This window comes from Sturnira hondurensis, unplaced genomic scaffold, assembly GCF_014824575.4.
Source record: "Sturnira hondurensis isolate 20B ecotype Veracruz unplaced genomic scaffold, ASM1482457v3 Scaffold0002597, whole genome shotgun sequence".
NCBI classification, from domain to species: domain Eukaryota; kingdom Metazoa; phylum Chordata; class Mammalia; order Chiroptera; family Phyllostomidae; genus Sturnira; species Sturnira hondurensis.
This window is the reverse complement of record NW_028075228.1, coordinates 1,019,993-1,040,705: the sequence shown is the minus strand read 5'-3', so window position 1 is coordinate 1,040,705 and position 20,713 is coordinate 1,019,993. Positions and strand designations below refer to the sequence as shown.

At 47.0% G+C, this 20,713-nt stretch overlaps 1 protein-coding gene across 3 annotated transcripts in view; it reads left to right on the top strand.

The window, feature by feature from the left end:
* Nucleotides 1–20,713, top strand: part of ACSF3 (acyl-CoA synthetase family member 3) — a 70,582-nt gene that overhangs the window by 25,283 nt on the left and 24,586 nt on the right. For all 3 annotated transcript variants that reach the window (XM_037040166.1, XM_037040163.1, XM_037040164.1), the window contains one exon: nt 5,663–5,775. In XM_037040166.1, the coding sequence (XP_036896061.1) occupies nt 5,663–5,775 (113 nt within the window). The remainder of the gene's footprint in view (nt 1–5,662; nt 5,776–20,713) is intronic.

Sequence of the window (20,713 nt, the reverse complement as noted above, 5' to 3'; positions counted from 1 at the left end):
TTGGGTCTGGCTTTTTGCCCCAAGCATGATATGCCTGCATCACGTCTGTGTCGTCACACATCTCTGTCCATTGCCATGTAGGAGTTGTCTTGTGGCCAAGTCACTGTTTATTAACCTGTTCACCAGCTGAAGGCCATTGGGTTATGTCTAGTTCTGGAGAGTGACCAGCAAAGCTGTTGTAGATGTGGGGATTCAGGTTTTGGGGTGAGCGTCTGTCTTTATTTCTCATGGGTAAACACCTTGGGGTGGGATTGCTGGGTCCACTTTGTAAGAAGCTGCCAAACTGTCTCCAGAACAGCCCCCTGATACAGGGGTGACCTTACCCACTGACAGACGAGGGGACGGAGGCTTTGAGAAATCAGGTAACCTACCCAAGGCCATAGAGTGGGTGTGTGAGCAGGTGGACATTCACACCATTAGAGAGAGATGCTCACTTTGCTGGAGCATAGTGGCACAGCCAACAGCCCAGTTTGAAGGAAGAGAGAGGAGGCAAAAAAAATGAACAGGAGACCTCCTGGGCCTTAACTACAAGAGCAAACACAAGTCCAAGAAGCCAAGAGACCAGGGGCTGAAGAAGAAAGAGCAAGCAAAGGGCAGTGTGGGGACCATCTGCAGGAAGGAGACTCAGGGACTGTGCAGACAGGTGTAAAAGTGTAGATCGGCGGTCCAGAGGCCCAGCTGGAGGCTCACCCTCAGGTGGCAGAGGGACCAGGAAAGCAGCTGCTCTGGACGTAGGTACACCAAGAGGGTCCCCCACTGACTTGGCCTCCGGTTCCCTCTGAAAAGGCCTGAAATTCAAGGTTTGCTGGGCAGAAGTTTCTGAATCAAATTATGGCTACAGCTCTTACTTGGGTCACAAAAGACTGTGGGACATCAGAACAGGGACTGACTGTAGTCTCTCTTCTCTACACTGGAATCAAATATCTGTGATTGTTTTTTTTTTTTTAAGAATTTATTTACTTATCTTTAGAGAGGAAGGGAAGGAGGGAAGGAGAGAAATATCAATGTATGGTTGCCTCTCATGAGTCCCCTGCTAGGAACTGGCCTGCAACCCAGGCATGTGCCCTGACTGGGAATCGAGCCGCGATCGTGTGGTTCGCAGGCCTGTGCTCAATCCACTGAGCTACACCAGCCAGGGCTGTTTTCTTGTCTATAAAACAGGCCTCTAACTGTTGAGTCTAGTGCTGGTTTCTTGGTTTGCAAAAAAGTAAATAAGGTAACCCTCAACCTTAAATTCAAGTGTGCTACATGAAAATCCCTAAAATATCATCTCTGAGCATCATTTCTGAAGAAATCCGGTGGAGGACGTTTTCTTGGAGCCCTTTTAGGTCTTCTCTGCGCTGTACCTCCTGGGGAAGGGCTCCTTCCAGCTGGAGGCTGGGAACTTGTGTTGGAGCCCTGGCCTGTGTCCCCTTCATACTTGGGACACAGCTGAGCCACCTCTCCTGGCTTTCCCACACCTCCCAGTGTGGGGTTCGTTTCTGGAGGGCCCTTCCTTTCTGCTGCCTTCACAGCCTCTGAACATTGCTCCATCTAAATGACCACTAGGATTTATTTAAAGGTGCTCAAAACCTGGCAGGGGGCACAGGGGGGCAAGGGTAGCCTCCAAGTAGGGACATGCTGCACAAGGGTGAATGTTTGCCATGTGTTAAGCTCTGGGTCAGCTCCGATCGTTCATTCCTTATGTCCCATGCGGTTATCATGAAGGAGGATGAATAATTCATGACGAAGTGCTGCTGGGCCTAATGACGCTCTAATTGGAGGCTGAGATCAGAGGCGCTAATGGCTCCTTCAGTCGGGCTGCATGGCGCGTTGACAGGAGCTCCTGGACGTTATCAGCCTGTTTCCATTCTCTCGGGACCAGCTGCAAAGCAGCCTCTCGCCCCAGATGCTGGACCGAGCTGCAGGCCAATTAGAGTTATCTAGGAAGAGCAGACAACTGTTTTTAGAGAGAGATGGAAGAATGACATGCCAGTGACTGGCCAGCACTGCTGCCCAGATGGACATGTGAAGGACAGCACTGTCTGCGTGGTGCTCAGAGGGGCACTGATGCTAGGACGGTGCCACTGCCCGGCTGAGCCTGTAGTGCCAGCACTGGCTCAGACTGGGGTGTGACGTTTCCGGAGCTCCAGGGCTGTCCCGCCCCTGCCTTCAGTCTCTCCTCTGTGTGGACCTCACTTCCACCTATCAGCAGGGCTGTGAAACTCAGGTCGTTGTCTCTGCGGTGAGAGCTGAACTCTGCTGTTGCATTTGTGATGCCACGGGTAATTAGGATTCTGTCGGCACTTTCACTGTAGATCTTAACAGTTTGTAGCTTTCACTTTGAGGGGGAGAGAAAGTCTTACTGAACAGAGCAGAGAGGAACAGGAAGTGTGTGTGTGGTGAAAGGCAGTTTCTTGCTTCAAAAAAAATATTCAAAGGACAAATGTGTGGATTAAAAAGTGGCAGGTAGAAGGTGGTCGATGGGGAGGCTGGCCCTTTTTTGCATTTGAGAAGGAAAGCCATAGGTCCCTCTTCTGATAAGAACTCTATAATATTTGGTCTCTGTTCCCATTCCTGGCACAGAGCCTAACACCCTTAAATTTCTTAGGACATGAGTATCTTTTATTTATAACAAGCCTCTTTTCAACCACACCTGAGTTTATGTTAATAGTACTTTTGGAAAACTCCTAAGGGTGGGGGCTCATTGCCAGGGGAAGTAACCAGGTGATTGGAGGTTGGAATTCAGTCCCACCCTGACCACCCAGGAGGAGCAAGGGGCTGAGGTTGAGCTGATCACCAGTGGTCAGTGATTTAATCTAATGAACACAAGGAGGTGCTCAGAGGGTGGTGCACGTGGAAAGCATGGAAGCCCGAAGCCCCTTCTGCCGGAAGGGATCCCTAGGCATCCCTTCCATCTGAACACACAGAGATTGTATCTTTTATAACACACTGGTCTTTTAGTAAGTAAACTGTTCTCCTCGGTTCTATGAGCCACTCTAGCAAAATATCGAACCCCGAGAAGAGGTTGTGGGAACCGCCGATTTGTAGTCCAGTTGGACAGGAGCTGTGGGTAACACCACTTGTGACTGGCAGTCCTGAAGTGACCCACTGACGGTGGGGGGCAGTCTTGTGGGACTGAACCCTTACCTTTCTCCACATGAGCCCCCAGTGGCTACTGTAGGTGGTCAGGCATGGCGTGGGGTGGCCACATACCTCTCTTGCACAAAGGCCTCCTGGGCAGACCCAGGAAGACCCCCTGTCCACACGCCGCTCTGCTTCCTTTCTGGGGAGGTGACCTCAGGGCTCATGGTTGGGCAGGCGGTAGCATCTGAGAGTCAGACCTGAGCACACGTCACAGCGCTGCCGAGGTGGGCTCCTGGGGAGGAGGGGAACCGGGAGCAGGCTCTTACTTCTGCGTGAGACGGTTGTCCTGCTTTAGATTCTGTACTTAAGTTGATGAAGTGCCTCCTGATGAAATAATCACATTCTGCCTGATTACTTACGGTATGTTTATGGAACTCTTTAGCTCTGGCAGGTACTTGAAGAAATCATATCTGACCAGTCTCAGAGGGTAATCAATCAGTTTCTAGTATTTGATGTTTTCTTATTATTCAGGCTAATCACCCTGCTCAGCACTGTATCACCCTTGTTCAAGCAGCAAGAAACATTTTTACTGATACAGATTTCAAGAGCAGTGTCAGCTCCATGGGGCCTATGGCAGTGCCAGGGGCACTGGGTCAGGGTGGCCTCAGCCCTGCCTTTCACACACAGCCTTTCTCTTCTGCACATTATCTGCCCAGTTTCTCTCTTGAACCCTTTGTTCTGTGGCTTGTACACACACACACTTATCATAAATTACGACAACACTCTAGTCACTAAGGGCTAAAACCAAGGTCAACCTCTTGAAGTTTGACCATAAAACACGAGCAATTGGGAGCATCTGGAGACCCGGCCCAGATGTCCAGGCTGTCAGGCTATGGCCCTGGCTGGTCGCTTTTTCAGCATGTCTGTCAGTCCTCATCAGACCATGAGGTCTAGGGAGGAGCAATGTAAATGATAGAAGTTAAGCTTATCACTAAAAGGGGACATCAACAAAGAAAGGGATTATTTAATCTAGAAAAGGTAATGACCTTGAGGTCAACTGGAAACCTAATTTTGAGTGTGCAGAATGGAAGCTGGCCTTGACTATACCCCAGGGTCAAGCTAAGCCATCAGCAAAAGCATAGCTTGTGAGGTCCGGGGGGCTGGGCTTTTCATCCACCTCCGTATTCACAAGCTCGTCCTTGTCTCTGGTCCCCAGGTCTTATCTCCTCACTGGAGATGAAATGCCCCTGCTTCCAGGCTCTCTTGAGTCTTGAGTCTTGAGTGCCCTGATGCCTGTGTGGCCACTGACTTTAGCAGTATGTACCACCAAGAACAGACAGGAGGACACATGCCATATGGTTCCTTTTATATGCAATGTCCAGAGCAGACAAATCCATAGAGACAGAAAGCAGATTAGTGGTTACTGGGATGGGGCTGGAGTGGGGGTGGGGAATGGCTGCTCATGGTCACAGGCTTTTTCTGGGGTGATAAGAAGTCCTGGAGCTAGATGGTGACAGTGATTGCACAACACTGTGAGTGTGCTCAGTGCCATCAAATTGCCACTTTATAATGATCAATGTGTCTTACATGGATTTCACTTAAATTTGGAAAATCTTTGGAAGCAAAAAAAAAAAGCTGGGAGGATGTTGGTCTGTCTGCTTCCAGCCAGGACACGCCACAGATTTCTGACCGGAGTACAAGAATGAGGCCTCCAAGAGCTGGAGAGCTCGCCAGAGTTATAGGGCGCAGGCCCGCCCAGGACCTCGAGCCAGGGAGGACAGGCCAGTGCTGTTCTGGCGAACAAGACTGATACAACAAACGTGAAGAGTTTGGACCCAGGACACTAAGCAAATTACAGAAAGTTTGCTGACTTGGCTTCTAGGGATATTTATCCCGTGACAAATTCTCATTGATTCCAGATGTTACCATAAAGGCCCTGAAACCTTGAGGTGAATTCTCTTAGACCTTTGGAGTTTAGTCTTGGAACCTCTGCCACGCCTTAGTCATTTATTACAGTGGCTATAAAAAATCACATCCAAACCCCCTGCCTCACCTTTGTAGGTTTAAAGTTTGTTTATAAGCTAGCCCATCATGCTGGGGCCTTCAAGTTGAGTGAGGACACCGAACAAACCACGGGTGCCCAATACATGCACCAGAATGCCAGTGATATTATCCCCCTGCTGTGAAAATCCTTGCTCCAACTTTCAGCATCAGTGCCTCTAAGGACCTTTTCTGGACAGGTGCACTTCAATGCCCTTACTGCTCAGCCAAGTGCTGGACTACAAGTGGAAGCCATCCCAGCATCCCACCTGGGTGCTGGGGGGCCTTTCTACGATGACTTGAAGGCTCTCTGGACCATTTGGAGCCTTACCTCACACACTGTTGGCAGCTGCGAACCCTGGCTGCTGCTGTGGCAGAGTGGGCACCCACTGCACTGAGTGGGGCCCCATGCTCTCAGGTCTTCTCTCCTCTGTGAGTGATGTCCAGGGAGGATCCGAGTGCCTCGGGTGTTCAGCCCTCTCCTTCAGGATCCCTCTGACCCATCTTTCAGCATGAAAGGTCCCATCTTTCTCTCATGTTTCCCCTCTCCTTGCAGGTTCTGTGGGGACCCCACTACCAGGTGTTGAGGTGCGAATTGTCTCAGAAAACCCACAGAAGGAGGGCTACCCCTACATCCTCCACGTGGAAGGAAATGAGAAGGACACCAAGGTAAGTCACTGTTTTTCACTGGTGGCACATGAGTATTGCATAGTCATGACCTCTCAGCAGGCTGCACAGAGGTCAAGGGTCGCCACTGTGCAGAGATGGCCCTGCTGGGTGATGGAGATGCTGCCTGTTGTTTACCAAAGGTGCCCACTGGTGTTTCCAGGCGCTGCTCACCATGTGGACATTGTAAGAAGGCAAACAGAGCCCAGCTCTGCCCCAGCATCCAGTGCTCTGCCTGGCTTTTCCCTGGGCTCCCCGGACACAGAGGTTGCTGTGAGGTGGGTCGCAACAGCATTGACTAAGAATGGCCCAAGTTAAAACAAGTCATTGTAGGTGGGATCTGGTTAAAGATTCTGTGCTGGCAGGACCCTGGCATCCACTCAGAGTGGACGCAAACTTCAGGGAAGGTGTGGCCACTCCAGCAGACTTGGTAAGGCTCTTGGGGAAGATTCACAGAACATTGTGAATTAAAGTTACCCACTTCTACTGAAATCACTCATAGCTCTCTTAGTTTCTGCATTATTCTAAAATTCACAAGGGTGAAGAAAAAAGGAACACTATTGTCTTATTCAGCGAAGATTTTAATAACTACAAATGTGCTGGTCATAAGTGAAGGGAGTCACAGAAAAGTTTAGGGATTAGTGGGAAATGGAATTTTGATTTAAAAGGAATGATCTTTTCTACTGCTGAGATCCATACTAAGTGTCACATGTGATTGATTCTGTTACTCAGAGGTTTCAAAAGATGACAGTAGTGGGTCCTTTTTCTAGCTTTGTTTTCTTCATGAGCCCATTTGGGCTGGGCAGGGTCCCAGGGCTACACCTCACCTGTGCCAGCAAGGGCTGGGTACAGGCCATGCTCTGCGGGCCCCAGTTTCCACGTCTAAAATGGGGGGGTTGGTGAGATTGTTGTTGAATGTTTTCATGCCAGCAAACGGTAAAACTTGGATGCTCTTAGTGTATGTGCTGCCAGAGCAAGCACAGACTTGGATGCTTTTAAAAGTAACTTTAAATGAATATTTTCAGAATGACCTCGAAAAGTAGGTATTCTGGACTTCAAGATGGAGGCATAAGCAGACACGCTTTGCCTCCTCACACAACCACAGAATGAATTACAATTAGACCTCACGACAAATAACACTCAGAACCATCAGAAAATCAAGCCGTATGGAAGTTCAGCAACCAAGGATTTAAAGAAGCCACATCCATCCAGATGGATAGGAAGGACAGAGACACAGAGATGGGTGGAAAGGCACAGAGATGCAGTGCAGTGCGGAAAAGGGGTGGCGGTGGGCCAGGCAGTCCCACATACAGGTGTGGTGGAGAAAAATCAGGAAGGATACCTTGGGAGTGAGTGATCCCAGCCAGGGCAGGCCAGACCTCACAGCACAGGGTTCCAGCACCAAGAAGATAAATCCCCATAATGGCTATAAAAACCAGTGGGTGTTGGGGCAGCAGAAGAAACTGCCAGATTTTTAGGAGAGGCTTAAACGACCCACATGGACTTAAAACATACACAGACCCACCCCTCTGGGATTCGGCACCAGGGCAGCAGTTGGAAGGGTGTCAGCCACACAGGGCAAGTGCCAGGCAAACCTTCAGAAGACAGGTAATGGCATTGTCCCCTCTTCGAGCCCTCTTCCACACAAAGCCACAAAGCAGTGAAGTGGGTTGCCCCACCCCATACACTTACAGGTGCTTTTTCTATAATAAGCTACTAAAACAGGGAGTCAAAGCAGCTCTACCTACTACACAGAAACCAACACAGGGAGGCTGCCAAATTGAGGAGACAAAGAAATATGGCCCAAATGAAAGAACAGCACAAAACTGCAGAAAAAGAACTAAACAAAATGGAGATAATCAACCTATCAAGTGCAGAGTTCAAACGACTGGTGATCAGGATGCCTAAAGAACTCATAGAGTATAACAACAACATAAAAAAGACTCGGGAAGAAGTAAAGGTTACACTATGTGAAAAAAAGAAAAATCTACAGGGAACCAGCAGTAGAGTGGATGAAGCCAGAATTCAAACCAGCAAATCAAACATAAAGAAGAAATAAGTATTCAACCAGAAAAACAAGAAGAAAAAAGACTTTATAAAAACAAGGATAGCATAAGGTGCCTCTGGAATGCCAGAAGGGAAAGAGAAAGAGCAAGAAATTTAAAACTTATCTTAAAAAATAGTGAAAGAAAACTTCCCTAATTGGTGAAGGGAATAGACATACAAGTCCAGGAAGCACAGAGAGTCCCAAACAATGACCCAAAGAGGGCAACACTAAGACACATCATCATTATTATAGTGCCAAAAGTTAAAGATAAAAAGAGAATCTTAAAAGCAGCATCAAGAGAAAAGCAGTTAGTTACCTACAAAGGAGTTCCCATAAGACTTCTCAGGTGATTTCTCAAAAGAAACTTTGCAGGCAAGAAGGGACTGGAAAGAAGTAATCAGTCATGAAAAACAAGGACCAACAACCAAGACTACTGTATACAGCAAAGCTATTATTTAGAATTTAAGGGCAGATAAAGCGCTTCCCAGAGGAGAAAAAGCTAAAGGAGTTGTTCATCATTGTCAAGCCATTATTATATGAAATGGTAGAAGGGACTTATTTAAGATAAAGAAGAAGATAAAAAACTATGAACATTAAAAAGGCAACAAATTCACAACTATCAACAACTGAATCTAAAAAAACAAACTAAGCAAACAACCAGAACAGGAACAGAATCACAGACATGGAGATTATATAGAGGGTTTTCAGCTGGGAGGGGGAAGGGGAAGAATGGGAGAAAAGGTGTAGGGGTTAAGAAGCATAATTGGCAGTTACAAAATAGAGAGGGGTCTGTTAAGATTAGTGTAGGAAATGGAGAAACCAAAGAACTTATATGTATGACCCATGGACATGAACTGGTGGGGAGGGGGCGGGGGTTGCTGGAAGGAATGGGGGGGACCAGGCGTAGGGGAGCAAAGGGGGAAAAGTTGGGACAACTGTAATAGCATAATCAATAAAATATGATTTTTTAAAAAAGTACATATTCTGTTTACCCAATTGAAACTCCACCTGGGTAAACAGAATAACTCCACCTCCACCTCTGTTCCTAGATACGATGACCTCTAGACACAGCCTTGGTCCTCCACTGCCACCCCGAGGGTCCTGAGCCATTGCTCTCTCTCCCTAACCATCCTCTGACAAGGATCTTTCCTCTGCCCTACTCAGCCACACTCACCCCTTGGGGCCCTTCTCTGACTCTCAGTCTGTGCCCTGCACACTCCTCCCCACCCCTGCCTCCTGTGGACTCACACTTATTCCCAGGTCACCAGCCCACCCTGCATTTGGTGGTTGCCTCCGCAGATGGATACTCAGCCTGTATGCCAGGTCAGGGATGGCCAGTAGAGAACAGACTGGGTGTGGGTTCCAAGGACATTGCTTCATCAGGGGGTCCCCAGAGAGGGAGGAATGGTGGGAGGTTGTGAATTCATCAGATGCTAGTGGCACAGGCAGCATCATCCGTGACTGCGCCCCCCCGGCCGGATGCCAAACACGTGCACCTGTTCTGCCAGAAGTGACAGCGATGCTGCTAGAGAGAGGGCGTGGGGGTGGGGAGCATCTCTTCCTTAAATTACAATACAGTTTAACTAACTTGCACCTGTGGTGGCAAGCAGCGGGCCATCTGACAGCTCCTCCCATCTTTGATTGTTTCTGTCTACAGAGTTGTGCACTGAAACTTGCTTAAAATAGAAAGTCAGCAGCCCCAGGCCAGAGCGCATGACCGTCAGGGAGAAGGAGTGCTTGTTCCACAGGGCAGGGGCTCTGGGGTAATGGGTGCCACTGGCGGAGGCTCTCAGGGACCATGGAGACAGGAGGGAGCAAGGGAGCCAGGGTCTTATCCTCCCTGCATGGGGAGCTTCATACAGATGCACCCCCGCCATCTAAATGTGAAAGTAAGGGGACTTAGTGCTTGTGAGGATGTGTGCTAGAACATTCTCAATTTCCGTGAAGGGATCAGTATGACAGACAGTCCAGACAAGAGCTGCCTTGATGGCTACATGGAGTCTGAGGACCATGCCAGAAAGCCTGGTGTCCCATACAGGGGTTAAGGTGGACCTGGACCTAGTGTTTGGTCTTGTGACCAGTGAGGTCATGCTCTGCAAAGGACCCCTGGGGTGACCAGGGCCCTGGTTAGGTCCCAGCTGCAGGGACCTGATTATTTCTCCCTGTGTCTTTCTTGAAGGAGCCCCTCCCTCCACGGCACTGTTTGCCTGACCCACCTGCAGTGCAACAGGACACTTGGTCTCGGGTGTGTTACCTTCAAGGGCCGCAGACCAGAAATGGGGTTTTGTGGTCTCATGGGTAGAGTGACGACATTTGTCTCTTGTGTTTGGTAGCACTTGTCAAACTACCTTTATCCTTTAAAAGTGGGGACTCAGAGGCATTTTTTACCCTCTACACCCAGCACTTTGTAGAATAAGAACAGAGCAGGACTCAGACAGTCACCTACATGGAACTTTCCATCTGGGAGTCCCACTCCTCGAGATACGGCTTCAGCTCCAAGCAGACCACGGCCACCCACCCATCAACACTACGGTGTGTAGGACGAGCTCTGGGCAGGCTTAGGCCTGAAGGTGTGAAAACGAAGGCCCAGGCCGTCCTGAAGGAAATGCATTTCTGTCCCTTTTAGTGACATGTCACAGTGGAAACAAGTGGGGAAACAAGGAGGAACTAACACTGGCCTCCTTGGGGACCATGGTTACTAACAAGTAAAGGAGGAAGCTATGCTACCTGTGCACTGTCAGTAGGAGGCTGCCCTGTGCTCAGTTCCTACACAGACTGAGCAGTGCTGATACTGTCTCTTACAAAGAGATTGTTCAGGCAAAGTCCTTCCAGCTACACCGTCAATTCTCAGTGCAGCCCGACCTGGTGAGGGCTAACTTTCTAATGTTCAGAAGTCAGGATGGCTGAGATGACTTGTTTCCAGTGGTGTTTAACTTTTAATTGAGGATAAATTTAAATTCATAGGAAAATTGTAAAAATAATAGTACAAAGAGTGCCCACTCACTCCTAGCCCATCACTCAGTGTTGACAACCACTGCTCTTTCTCCGCACACAAGGGCTCCCCTGTGCTGGGCGCCACAGCCCTTCCCCCCAGGATGCCCCACAGTGCAGCGACCGGGGCACAGAATTGCCTTCTTTCAAACTTCTCTCCCACACCATGGTGTTCCTCTTGTCTACTGACCTCGTGATGTCACATATGGCATCTTCCCTCCACTGCAGGTTCAGTCTGGGACAGGTGTCTCCTTGGCTTGTCATGAGGACAAGTCTTGAACTTGGAAATGCCTCCTTATTAGCCACATAATTACCAGGCCCTTACACTTGAATGATAGACATGAGTCAGTGCAGGCAGTGTTTGTCCAAGAGGAAAGTGCTGCCTGAGCAGAAGTGCGCCACGTGGTGATGGTGAGCACAGAACATGGAGGTCTGGGGAAGACATCTTTGCTGAGAACCTCCCCGGACCCAGCCTGCCGTGGGCACTGTGGGCTCAGCTTCTCCTGTCCACGCCTCCCTTCTTTCGCCCAACTGTTGCATGAGGAGACCCCTTGGGACTGGGCACCAAGCCCCATGTCGCTGCCAGGATCAGCAGACAGGTGTCAGCAGTACTGGCACCTATCATGGCAGATGCAGTGCAGGGTGGGTGTCCCTCGGGCCTCTGTCTGCCCTGAAAGGGGAGCCCCTGGGGAGGATGGGAGACCTGTCAGGGCAGAGGGGCAGCTGGGCCATGCAGTACTTCCCAGACAAGAGGAGGGTCCCTGTTGGCTCCTATGGGCCCAGAGCAAGGGGTTCTCACAGGCCCACATGACCCAGCAGCTGTGAGGCCTAAACCAGGGTCAGGGGGTTGGATGCAGGTCAGGAGGGTCACTTGTCCTGGGTGTATGGGAAAACTTACTCGTGTGCCCCACAGAGCACAGTCTGGGCTCACTGTGGGTTGTCATGCATTAATACCACCGTGTCTCCATGTCTGCAAGTGTTTGTGGCTGTGACCAGCAGCTATCTGTGGCTCTGCTGCCAGTACTTCCTGAGTCTTGCAACTTTGTCTGATGGGACTTCAGGTCCTGGAAGAGCAGGCGCCCCCCCACCCTCCCCCACCCCCCCCACTGGAGGGTTCTCTGGCACCGTTCGAAGTAGTTCAACCCTCACAGTTCCTGTGGCTGCTCCCCCTCTGCTGGGCTGGGTCAATGCGCACACGGCTTTGTTTGCTGTGGTACATGTTTCATGTGCTGCGGCCTCCAGCTGGCTCCTGCCTGTAAACTCTGCATGTCGAGCACTATTTATTTATGTATTGGTTTGTTCGTTTAATTTTTTTGAAATTGCTTGCTTACATGAGAGCAGAGTGCCAGCCAGCAACAGTGGGGTCCATCAGCAGATAAAGGGCTTCACGGCTACATATGACGCACAGGGTAAGAAGGCCTTTACCCAAAATCATCTTCTCTTGCTGAGGCTACAGAGAGACCTATGTGGGATGGGCATGGGCTAGAGCAGGACCGTGGCTGAGAGCTCTGCTTCCTTTTATTTCCCTTTAAAAATGAATTATCTCAGTTTACCCATATGCAGGATGTCACCGTGGACAGCAAACTGCTTGGTTGCCTCTCCTTTCCACACCACCGGCGTCTCCGGCCCTCTCCCCTGTCACTGCCATCTGTTTCTATATGTGCTATAATGGCTACACATGACCCATCGTGGGACCTGGAGACACTGCCCACAGTGGAGATAGTGGTATCCCCACAGAGGCCCTTACTTCAGAACAAACAGTGGATAGTTCCTTGCCTCTTGTGTTGTGGTTGCCACCTCTGTCAAGGGCCAGGTGGAAGGCAGCCTGAGCCTAAAAGGGGAATCTCACATGGAAAAGAGCATCTGTTCGGCAGCCTCATTGCCAGGTGACTGCCCATGAGTGAGTGCTTAGCTGCCTTCTCTCTTCCTGCAGTCAGCCAGAGCCTGCCCCAAAATGCCCTGTAAAAGCACACTCTGAAGCACAGGGCAAGAAGCCCCGCCTTCCTTTCATTGGCTCATCCCTACGGGTATGACCAGTTGGTTCTTTCTGGTCTAAGCCCTGGGCAGTGCTGAGCTAGATGGCCTTTCATTAGGGTGCAGTGGGAGCCACAGTCGAGGAGGGGCCGTTAGGGACAGGCACTCTGCCATGTGTCCTACCCTTGCTCACCTGCCTGGATTCCAGCACCTTCTAGCGTGCCGTCCACCACAGAGGGGCAGAGCCATCTTCTCCTCTTGAACTGAACAGGTGTCAGGGGCTCCACCTGAGGGCTTTCTGGCCAATCTGCTGCTGACAGAGGAGAGTGGAATGTGGTTTAGAGTTGGGGCAGACCCTGCAGTCTTTGAAAGTGGGATTGTGCTGCCTCAGGTGCGGAAGTGTTCATTCTCAGGTTGGCAGCTCTCAGGCACGGTCCTGGTGGCAGTAACACGGGGAGGCCCTTGTGTGCAGGTGCGTGTGCCTTTACTCGCACTGTGTTCCTATGGGCACGAAGGCAGGGAGTCCTCTCTGAACGGAGCCAGGCTTTTCACTGCCATGTGGGAAGCAGGTGTGGCATGACAACACCGGAGACTGCTGGGCACCTGGGGTCTGGCTGCATGCCCAGAGTATGGGGGTGGCCCCCACTGGCCACCCACCCAGCCCTGCTCCTCATCCCAGCAGATGTGGGTGTCGGCCCCAAGGAGTCCTGAGGACTCCCAGCAGAAACCCCTGCAGGGCTGTAGCTCTATGTGAGGCCCAGTGATGTGAGTGGTAAATTTTAGTTAAAAGCAGTGTTTGTTTTTATATACTATTTTAATTTTTTGATTTCTCTGTGATATTATTCTCCTTACATTGTTCCCCTTCTCCTAGTTTATCTTCACTCTTGGTATTCTCTTGCACCCTTGTCTCTCAAATTTATGTCAGCCACCAAAATGAAACTGATCTTACTGTCAAGGTCTGTCCAGTGCGTTAGTAGGACGTAAGCAAATACATAACGGGCAGGTATGTGTTTAGAGCTCTGTCTGGTCGCTCATTTTTCCCCTCTCCCCCAAGGAATGAAAATGCCTTCCCTTTTTTGGCATAAAGAAAAAGATGATACATTTAAGTTACTTGATACTTGCTTTCTGTACACCAGAAACTCCCTTGGCAGGTCTGTACAGAAGTCAGGGTCAATGACTCTGCCTGTCTATGTTTATGCGGGGGTGGATGTGTTAGGCAGACCTAAGAAGGGGCTCAGATTAGGTGCTGACTGGGTTTGAATGCTATTCAAGGGGCTCTAGTTGAAAGAGAGGCGGCTCCGGTTTCAGAGGACCCCAGCTTTGCACTCTGCATGTCTGTGACCTCAGAACCCAAGTGCTGGCAGCCACTGTGCTTGTGGGCTTGTCCCTGTGTCATGGGACATCAGTGGGACACCTGCAGACAGCAGCCATCCTCTTTCACCATATCCAAGTCACCATCGATGGTGAGACACAGCATGGTTTCAGAGATGCTAAATATATAAAAATGCCCCTCAAAATTAATAGAATTAGTATCTCTTCACTTGATGCAACTTACCTGGAATAAGATCATGAATATTTTTCTTACTGTGTGAAGTCAGAAATGGAGAACACAATGCTGGGATGTGGGCAGGAAGCCCTGTCTGGCCTCATGAGCTCTGGTCCTCACTTCCTGCCCACCGCACAGACCAGCTTGTGTGTGGTCAGTGTGCACATGGCCGCGGAGACAAGGGCAGAGCATGGCTTTGCTGGCTGTGGACTTTGAGGTCCAGCACAGATAGAGGAATATAGAGAGGGTCCAGAGGTGGAGGGGCAGGAGTGACCATGGCACAGAGGAGGGTGGTGTGGCATGTAAATTGTTAATGCACAGGGGGTAGAGTCTGCGTTCAGTCATGGGACAAGCCACACAGTGATCTGAACAGGTGACATTTAGTACCAAGAATGCCTACACTGTGACAGAAGAGTAACTCTGTGATGTCGGAGGCCTCTGAAGGGCACCCAGGACTGGGGGAGACTGAGGCAGAGCAAGGGTGGGACGTTTTCCTTCGGTTATTGATTTCTCACTTAGAACAGAACCTAAGTAGAATTGCTCCCTTCTATTCTGTCATTTTTTGCTTCATATACAGGATCTGGCAGAAGTCACACCTGCTTGAGTGTGGTTGGTAGGGTAATAATATGGGTGTAATAATTTATAGTTTTAATTTGAACATTTCTCCTAAAATGTCCTATGGTGTGCTTGAAGGTGATATTGTTATGTTACAGGGTAACATACTTATGATTTTGGTTTTTTTATGATAACATTTTATTATAATTATGGTAGCATTTCCTTTTCTAAATTTTATTTATTTAATTCTTATTCAAGTACAGTTTTCTGTTTTATGTTCCCTGCCCTGCTCCCCCCCAGTGCTCCCCACCTCCCTCCCATTTCTGTGATTTTGTAATAAAGTGGACATTATTTGTGCCAGACCCTGTATTCTGATATATAAATGTTTTAATTATTATATCTTATTCCTATATCAAACCTTTTATTAATATATCATGTCCTTCTTTGACTCTTGTAAGCTTTTTTGACTTAAAATCCATTTTGTCTGACATTAGTGTAGCCACCTGCTCTGTTTTGGTTACTCTCTGCGTGGGATGGTTACTCTGCGTGGGATGTGTCTCTCCATGCTTTCACTTTTACTCCTGCTGTCTTTGGGTTTCAGGTGAGTCTCTTGTAGGTTGTATATAATCAGGTCATGTGTTTTGGGTTTTTTTTTATTAAATCATTTAAAAAATTTGTTGCATTATAGCTGACACACATTATTATATTAATTTCAGGTGTACACCCCAGTGACTAGACATTTCATAACTTACTAAGTGATCATTCTAATAAACCTTGCATCCATCTGACACTATACAAAGTTATTAAAATATTATTGGCTGTATTCCCTGTGCTGTACTTGGCATCCCTGAGACTATTGTATAATAAGCAGTTTGTACTTCTTCATCCCTTCACCTTCTTCCCCCATTCCCCAGCCTCCCTTCCTCCCACCTGGCACCCATTAAAATGTTCTGTGTTTATGAGTCTGTTTCTGTTCTGCTTCTTGGTTTATTTTTTTTTTAGATTCAGTTACTGATAGATATGTATTTATTGTCATTTTATTATTGTTCATATTTTTAATTTTTTTCTTCTCTTTAAAGAAGGCCTGTAAACATTTCATGTAATACTAGTTTTGTGGTAATAAACTCCTTTAGCTTTTTCTTGTCTAAATGATGATCGCTTTGCTAGTTAGAGTAATGTGGTTATAGGTCCTTGCTTTTCATCACTTTGACTAATTTCTTGCCAGTTCCTCTGGCCTACAAGGTTTCTGTGGAGAAATCGGCTGATAGCCCTTATGGAAGTTCCCTTGTAGGTAACTAACTGCTTTTCTCTTGCTGCTTTTAAGATTCTGTGTTTAAGCTTTTGCATTTTAATTGTGATGTGTGTTGGTGTGGGCCTCTTTGTTGGATCACATGTTTTTATCCACTTTGCCAATCTCTATGTTTTGATCAGAGAGTTTAAGCCATTTATATTTAAAGTAATTACTGGTAAGTAGGGACTTGTGTCATCCTGCTTTTTGTTTGCTATATGCCTTGTAGCTTTTTATGTCCTTCATTTCCTGCATTCCTGCCCTCTTTTCTCTTTAGTTTATTTCTTGTGAAGTATTTAAATTTCCTTCTCATTTTTTGTGTATATTCTATAATTTTTATGGTTACCATGAAGGTTCCATTTAATATCTAAAGTTATAACACTAATTTGAATTTATAACAGCTTGACTTCAATAACATCCAAAAACTCTGCTTCTTTACTGCTCCAGCCCCACCTCTTTCATCAGAATTACATCTCCATACTCTGTGTACCCAAAACCATAAACTAGTTATTTTAAAGGTCTTAGTCTCCTAAAATTATGTAGGAAAACAAGATTTGGCGTTACAAACCAAAGTTTATAATGCTAGTTCTCACACTAGTAATTGTTTTCTTTTTTCTTTAAAAGTGTTAGCCTCTTAATCATGTAAAACACAAAAATTGCAATTACAAACCATTGTTACAATAATACTAGCTATTATAATTGCCCATGTACTAACTTTCATTAAGATCTTTATTTCTCCATACAGCTTCAGGTTTCCATCTAGTATTCTTTCTTTTCTTTTCTTTTTTAAAATATGTTTTATTGATTATGCCATTACAGTTGTCCCATCCCCCCCCTTTATTCCCCTCCACCCTGCACACCCACTCCCCCTATTACCCCCTTTAGTTTATGTCCATGTGTCACAAGTTCTTTAGATTCTATATTTCCCCTACTATTCTTGAACTCCCCCTGTCTATTTGAACCTACCGTCTGTGCTACTTAGTCTCTGTACCTTCTTCCCCCTTCTCCTCCTCCCACTCCCCTGTTGCTAACCCTCCATGTGATCTCCATTTATGTGGTTCTGCTCCCAATCTAGCTGTCCTCTTAGTTTGCTTTTGTTTTAGGTATGGTTGTTAATAACTGTGAGTTTGCTGTCCTCTCACTGTTCATATTTTTCTTTTTCTTAGATAAGTCCCTTTAACATTTCATATAATAAGGGGCTTGGTGATGATGAACTCCTTGAATCTGACCTTATCTGAGAAGCGCTTTATCTGCCCTTCCATTCTAAATGAAAGCTTTGGTGGATAGAGCAATCTTGGATGTAGGTCCTTGCCTTTCATGACTTGGAATACTTCTTTCTAGGCCCTTCTTGCCTGTAAGGTCTCTTTTGAGAAATCCGCTGACAGTCTGATGGGAACTCCTTTGTAGGTGACTGTCCCTTTATCTCTTGCTGCTTCTAGGATTCTCTCCTTCATTTTAATCTTGGCTGATGTAATTATGATGTGTCTTGGTGTGTTCCTCCTTGGGTCCACCTTCTTTGGGACTCTCTGAGCTTCCTAGACTTCATGCAAGTCTATTTCCTCTTCCCCTTCTGGTACCCCTATAATTTGGATGTTGGAACGTTTCAAGATGTCCTGGAGGTTCCTAAGCCTCTCTTAATTTTTTGAATTCTTGTTTCTTCATTCTTTTCTGTTTGGTCGTTTTTTACTTCCTTCTGGTCCAGTCCATTGATTTTAGTCCCAGTTTCCTTCCCATCACTATTGTTTCCCTGTGCATTTCCCTTCATTTCACTTAGTTTAGCCTTCATTTATTCATCTAATTTGTGACTAAAATCAACCAGTTCTGTGAGCATCCTGATCACCAGTGTTTTTGAAGTGTGCTATCTCTTGGTTGCTTCGAAGTATTGGCTCTGGGGCTTTGAGCTGTTCTTCTTCTTGAGCTATAATATTTTGGTCTGTTCCCGCCTGTTACATATGAGGGGCAGAGCCTTAGGTGTTCACCAGGGTGGGGCAACCCAGGTCACTGGATTGTGACACCGTATGTAAGGCGGGGTCAGAGAGGGGCTATGGCAGTTTTTTCTGTTCTCTCTTGGATTTCAGTCCCCTCTGCTGCTTCCCACAAGCAAATTGGGCCCTTCTGGTGCTAGTTTGCAGATGTGTGAGCTTGTGCACCCTCCAGAACCCTGTGGGTTCCTCCAACGAACTCTCTGTGAGCCTGGGAGCCTCTCCCGGCTCCTCGACCCCCAAAAGTTTTTCCAGTTGGTACTTTTAGGCTTTATTTCCTGGCACTGGGGCCCTGGGTTGCGCGGTCTATCTCGCTGCTCGCTCCTTTGCCTGGTTTATCTGCATGCGAATGTGTGACTGTGGTCAGACAGCCACCTTGTGCCCTCACTGAGTCTGCCCGTTGCCACCCTGTGCCTGGGTGGGTCCGGCCACTTTTTCCTGCACAACCCCTCTCTGCCAGTCACTGACTTTGCCCCTCTTACAGATCTGGATGAATGGTTCATTGTTGTCAGACATCGGTACAGTTTAATTTTCTCTCTGTTTTGGTTGCATTCTGGTTTTTAAATACTTGTTGTTCATAAACCTGATTGTGCGAGGACGTACAGTGTTTCCACCTACACCTCCATCTTCGCCAGAAGTCATTGTTCTTTCTTTTCATCTGTGGGACTCCCACGAACATTTCTTGCAGGGCAGGTCTAAAGATTACCTTTTGTTTATCTGGGCATGTGTTAATTTCTCCCTCACTTTTGAAGAAAGTTGTACTGGATATAGGATTCTTGATTGACAGGATTTTTTTTACTTTTAGCACTTTGAACATATCCATGCACTGCCTTCTGGCTTCAAAGGTTTCTGATGAGAAGTCTTACTCAGGATCCCTTGTATGTGATGATTCTTCAGTCTTGCTGTTTTCAAGATTCTTTCTCTTTTCAATTTGATTATAGTGTGTCTTGGTGTGGGACTTTGCAAATATCCTCTCTCTTCTTTTGGGACTTGCCCAATGCGTATGTTGGTCTGCTTGATGGTATCCCATAGGTCCCTTAAGCTATTTGTTTTTCTTCAGTCTTTTTTCTTTTTATTCCTCAACTCAATCATTTCCATTGTCCTGTCTTCAAATTTGCTGATTCTTTCTTCTGCCTACTCATATCTACCTTTGAATCCGTCAAGTGAGTTTTTCGTTTCATTTCTTGTACTTTTCAGCTTCAGAATTTTTTGAGATTTTCTCTCTCTTAATTGATAATTCCATTTTGTTCAGACATTTTTTTTAATTTCCTTCACATTTTTCTTTAGGTCTTTCAGCATCATTAAAACAGCTGTCTTAAAGTCTCTGTCTGGTATATTTCCCATTAAATCTTTTTCAGGGATAGTTTCTATTGATTTTTTTAAATATTTATTTTTAGAGAGGGGGAAGAAAAGAAGAAAGAGTGGGAGAGAAACATCAATGTGTGGTTGCCTCTCATGTGCCCCCTACTGGGGACCTGACCTGCAACCCAGGCATGTGCCCTGACTGGGAATTGAACCTGCGACCCTTTGCTTCACAGGCCCATGCTCAATCCACTGCGCTACACCAGTCAGGGCTGATTATTTTTACCTTTGAATGAGCCACACTTCTCAGTTGCTTTGTATGTCTTGTGATTTTTGTTGAACACTGGACATTTGGATCTAATAATGTGGTAATGATAGGAATCAGATTCACCACCTTCCCCAAGGTTTGCTGGGTTTTCCTATTGTTTTTGTTTATTATTTATAAGTATATTTTATTATTATGCTATTACAGTTGTCCCATTTTTTCCTTCCCTTTATCCCCCCCCCCACCCAGTACCCCATTCCCTCTAGCATGCCCCACCTTAGTTCATGTCCATGGGTTGTACATAAAAGTTCTCTGGCTTCCCCATTTCCTACACTATTCTTATCCTCCCCCTGTGTATTTTGTACCTACCATTTATGCTCCATATTCCCTGTACCTTTTTCCCCATTCTCCCCCTTCCTCCTCCCCAGTGATAACCCTCCATGTGATCTCCATTTCTGTGATTCTGTTCCTGTTCTGGTTATTTGCTTAGTTTGTTTTTCTTTTTTTTAAGTTCAGTTGTTGATAGTTGTGAGTTTGTTATCATTTTACTTTTCATAGTTTTGATTGTCTTCTTTTTCTTAGATAAGTTCCTATAACATTTCATATAATAAGGGCTTGGTGATGATGAACTCCTTTAACTCTACCTTATCTGGGGAGCACTTTATCTGCCTTTCCATTCTAAATTATAGCTTTGCTGGATAGAGTAATCCTGCAGGTGATTCCGTCAGGGAATCACCAGGGTGGTACAAATATGAACCAGGTTGATTGAAATCTCAGATATGGTGCCCACCTGCTAGCTCTGTGGGGAGAGAGCTCATCAAAGGAACAATGGTTACTGCCAGCACTTCTCTCTGGGAGAAAGTTGCCCCTTTGGCTCTCACCCTGATGCCAGACAATTCACTTCCCATCATATCTCTGGTGCCTTTCAAGCTGCTGCCCCAGCACTGGAACTCAGAGCGAGCAAGTCTGAGTAAGTTGAGAGTGGGCCCCT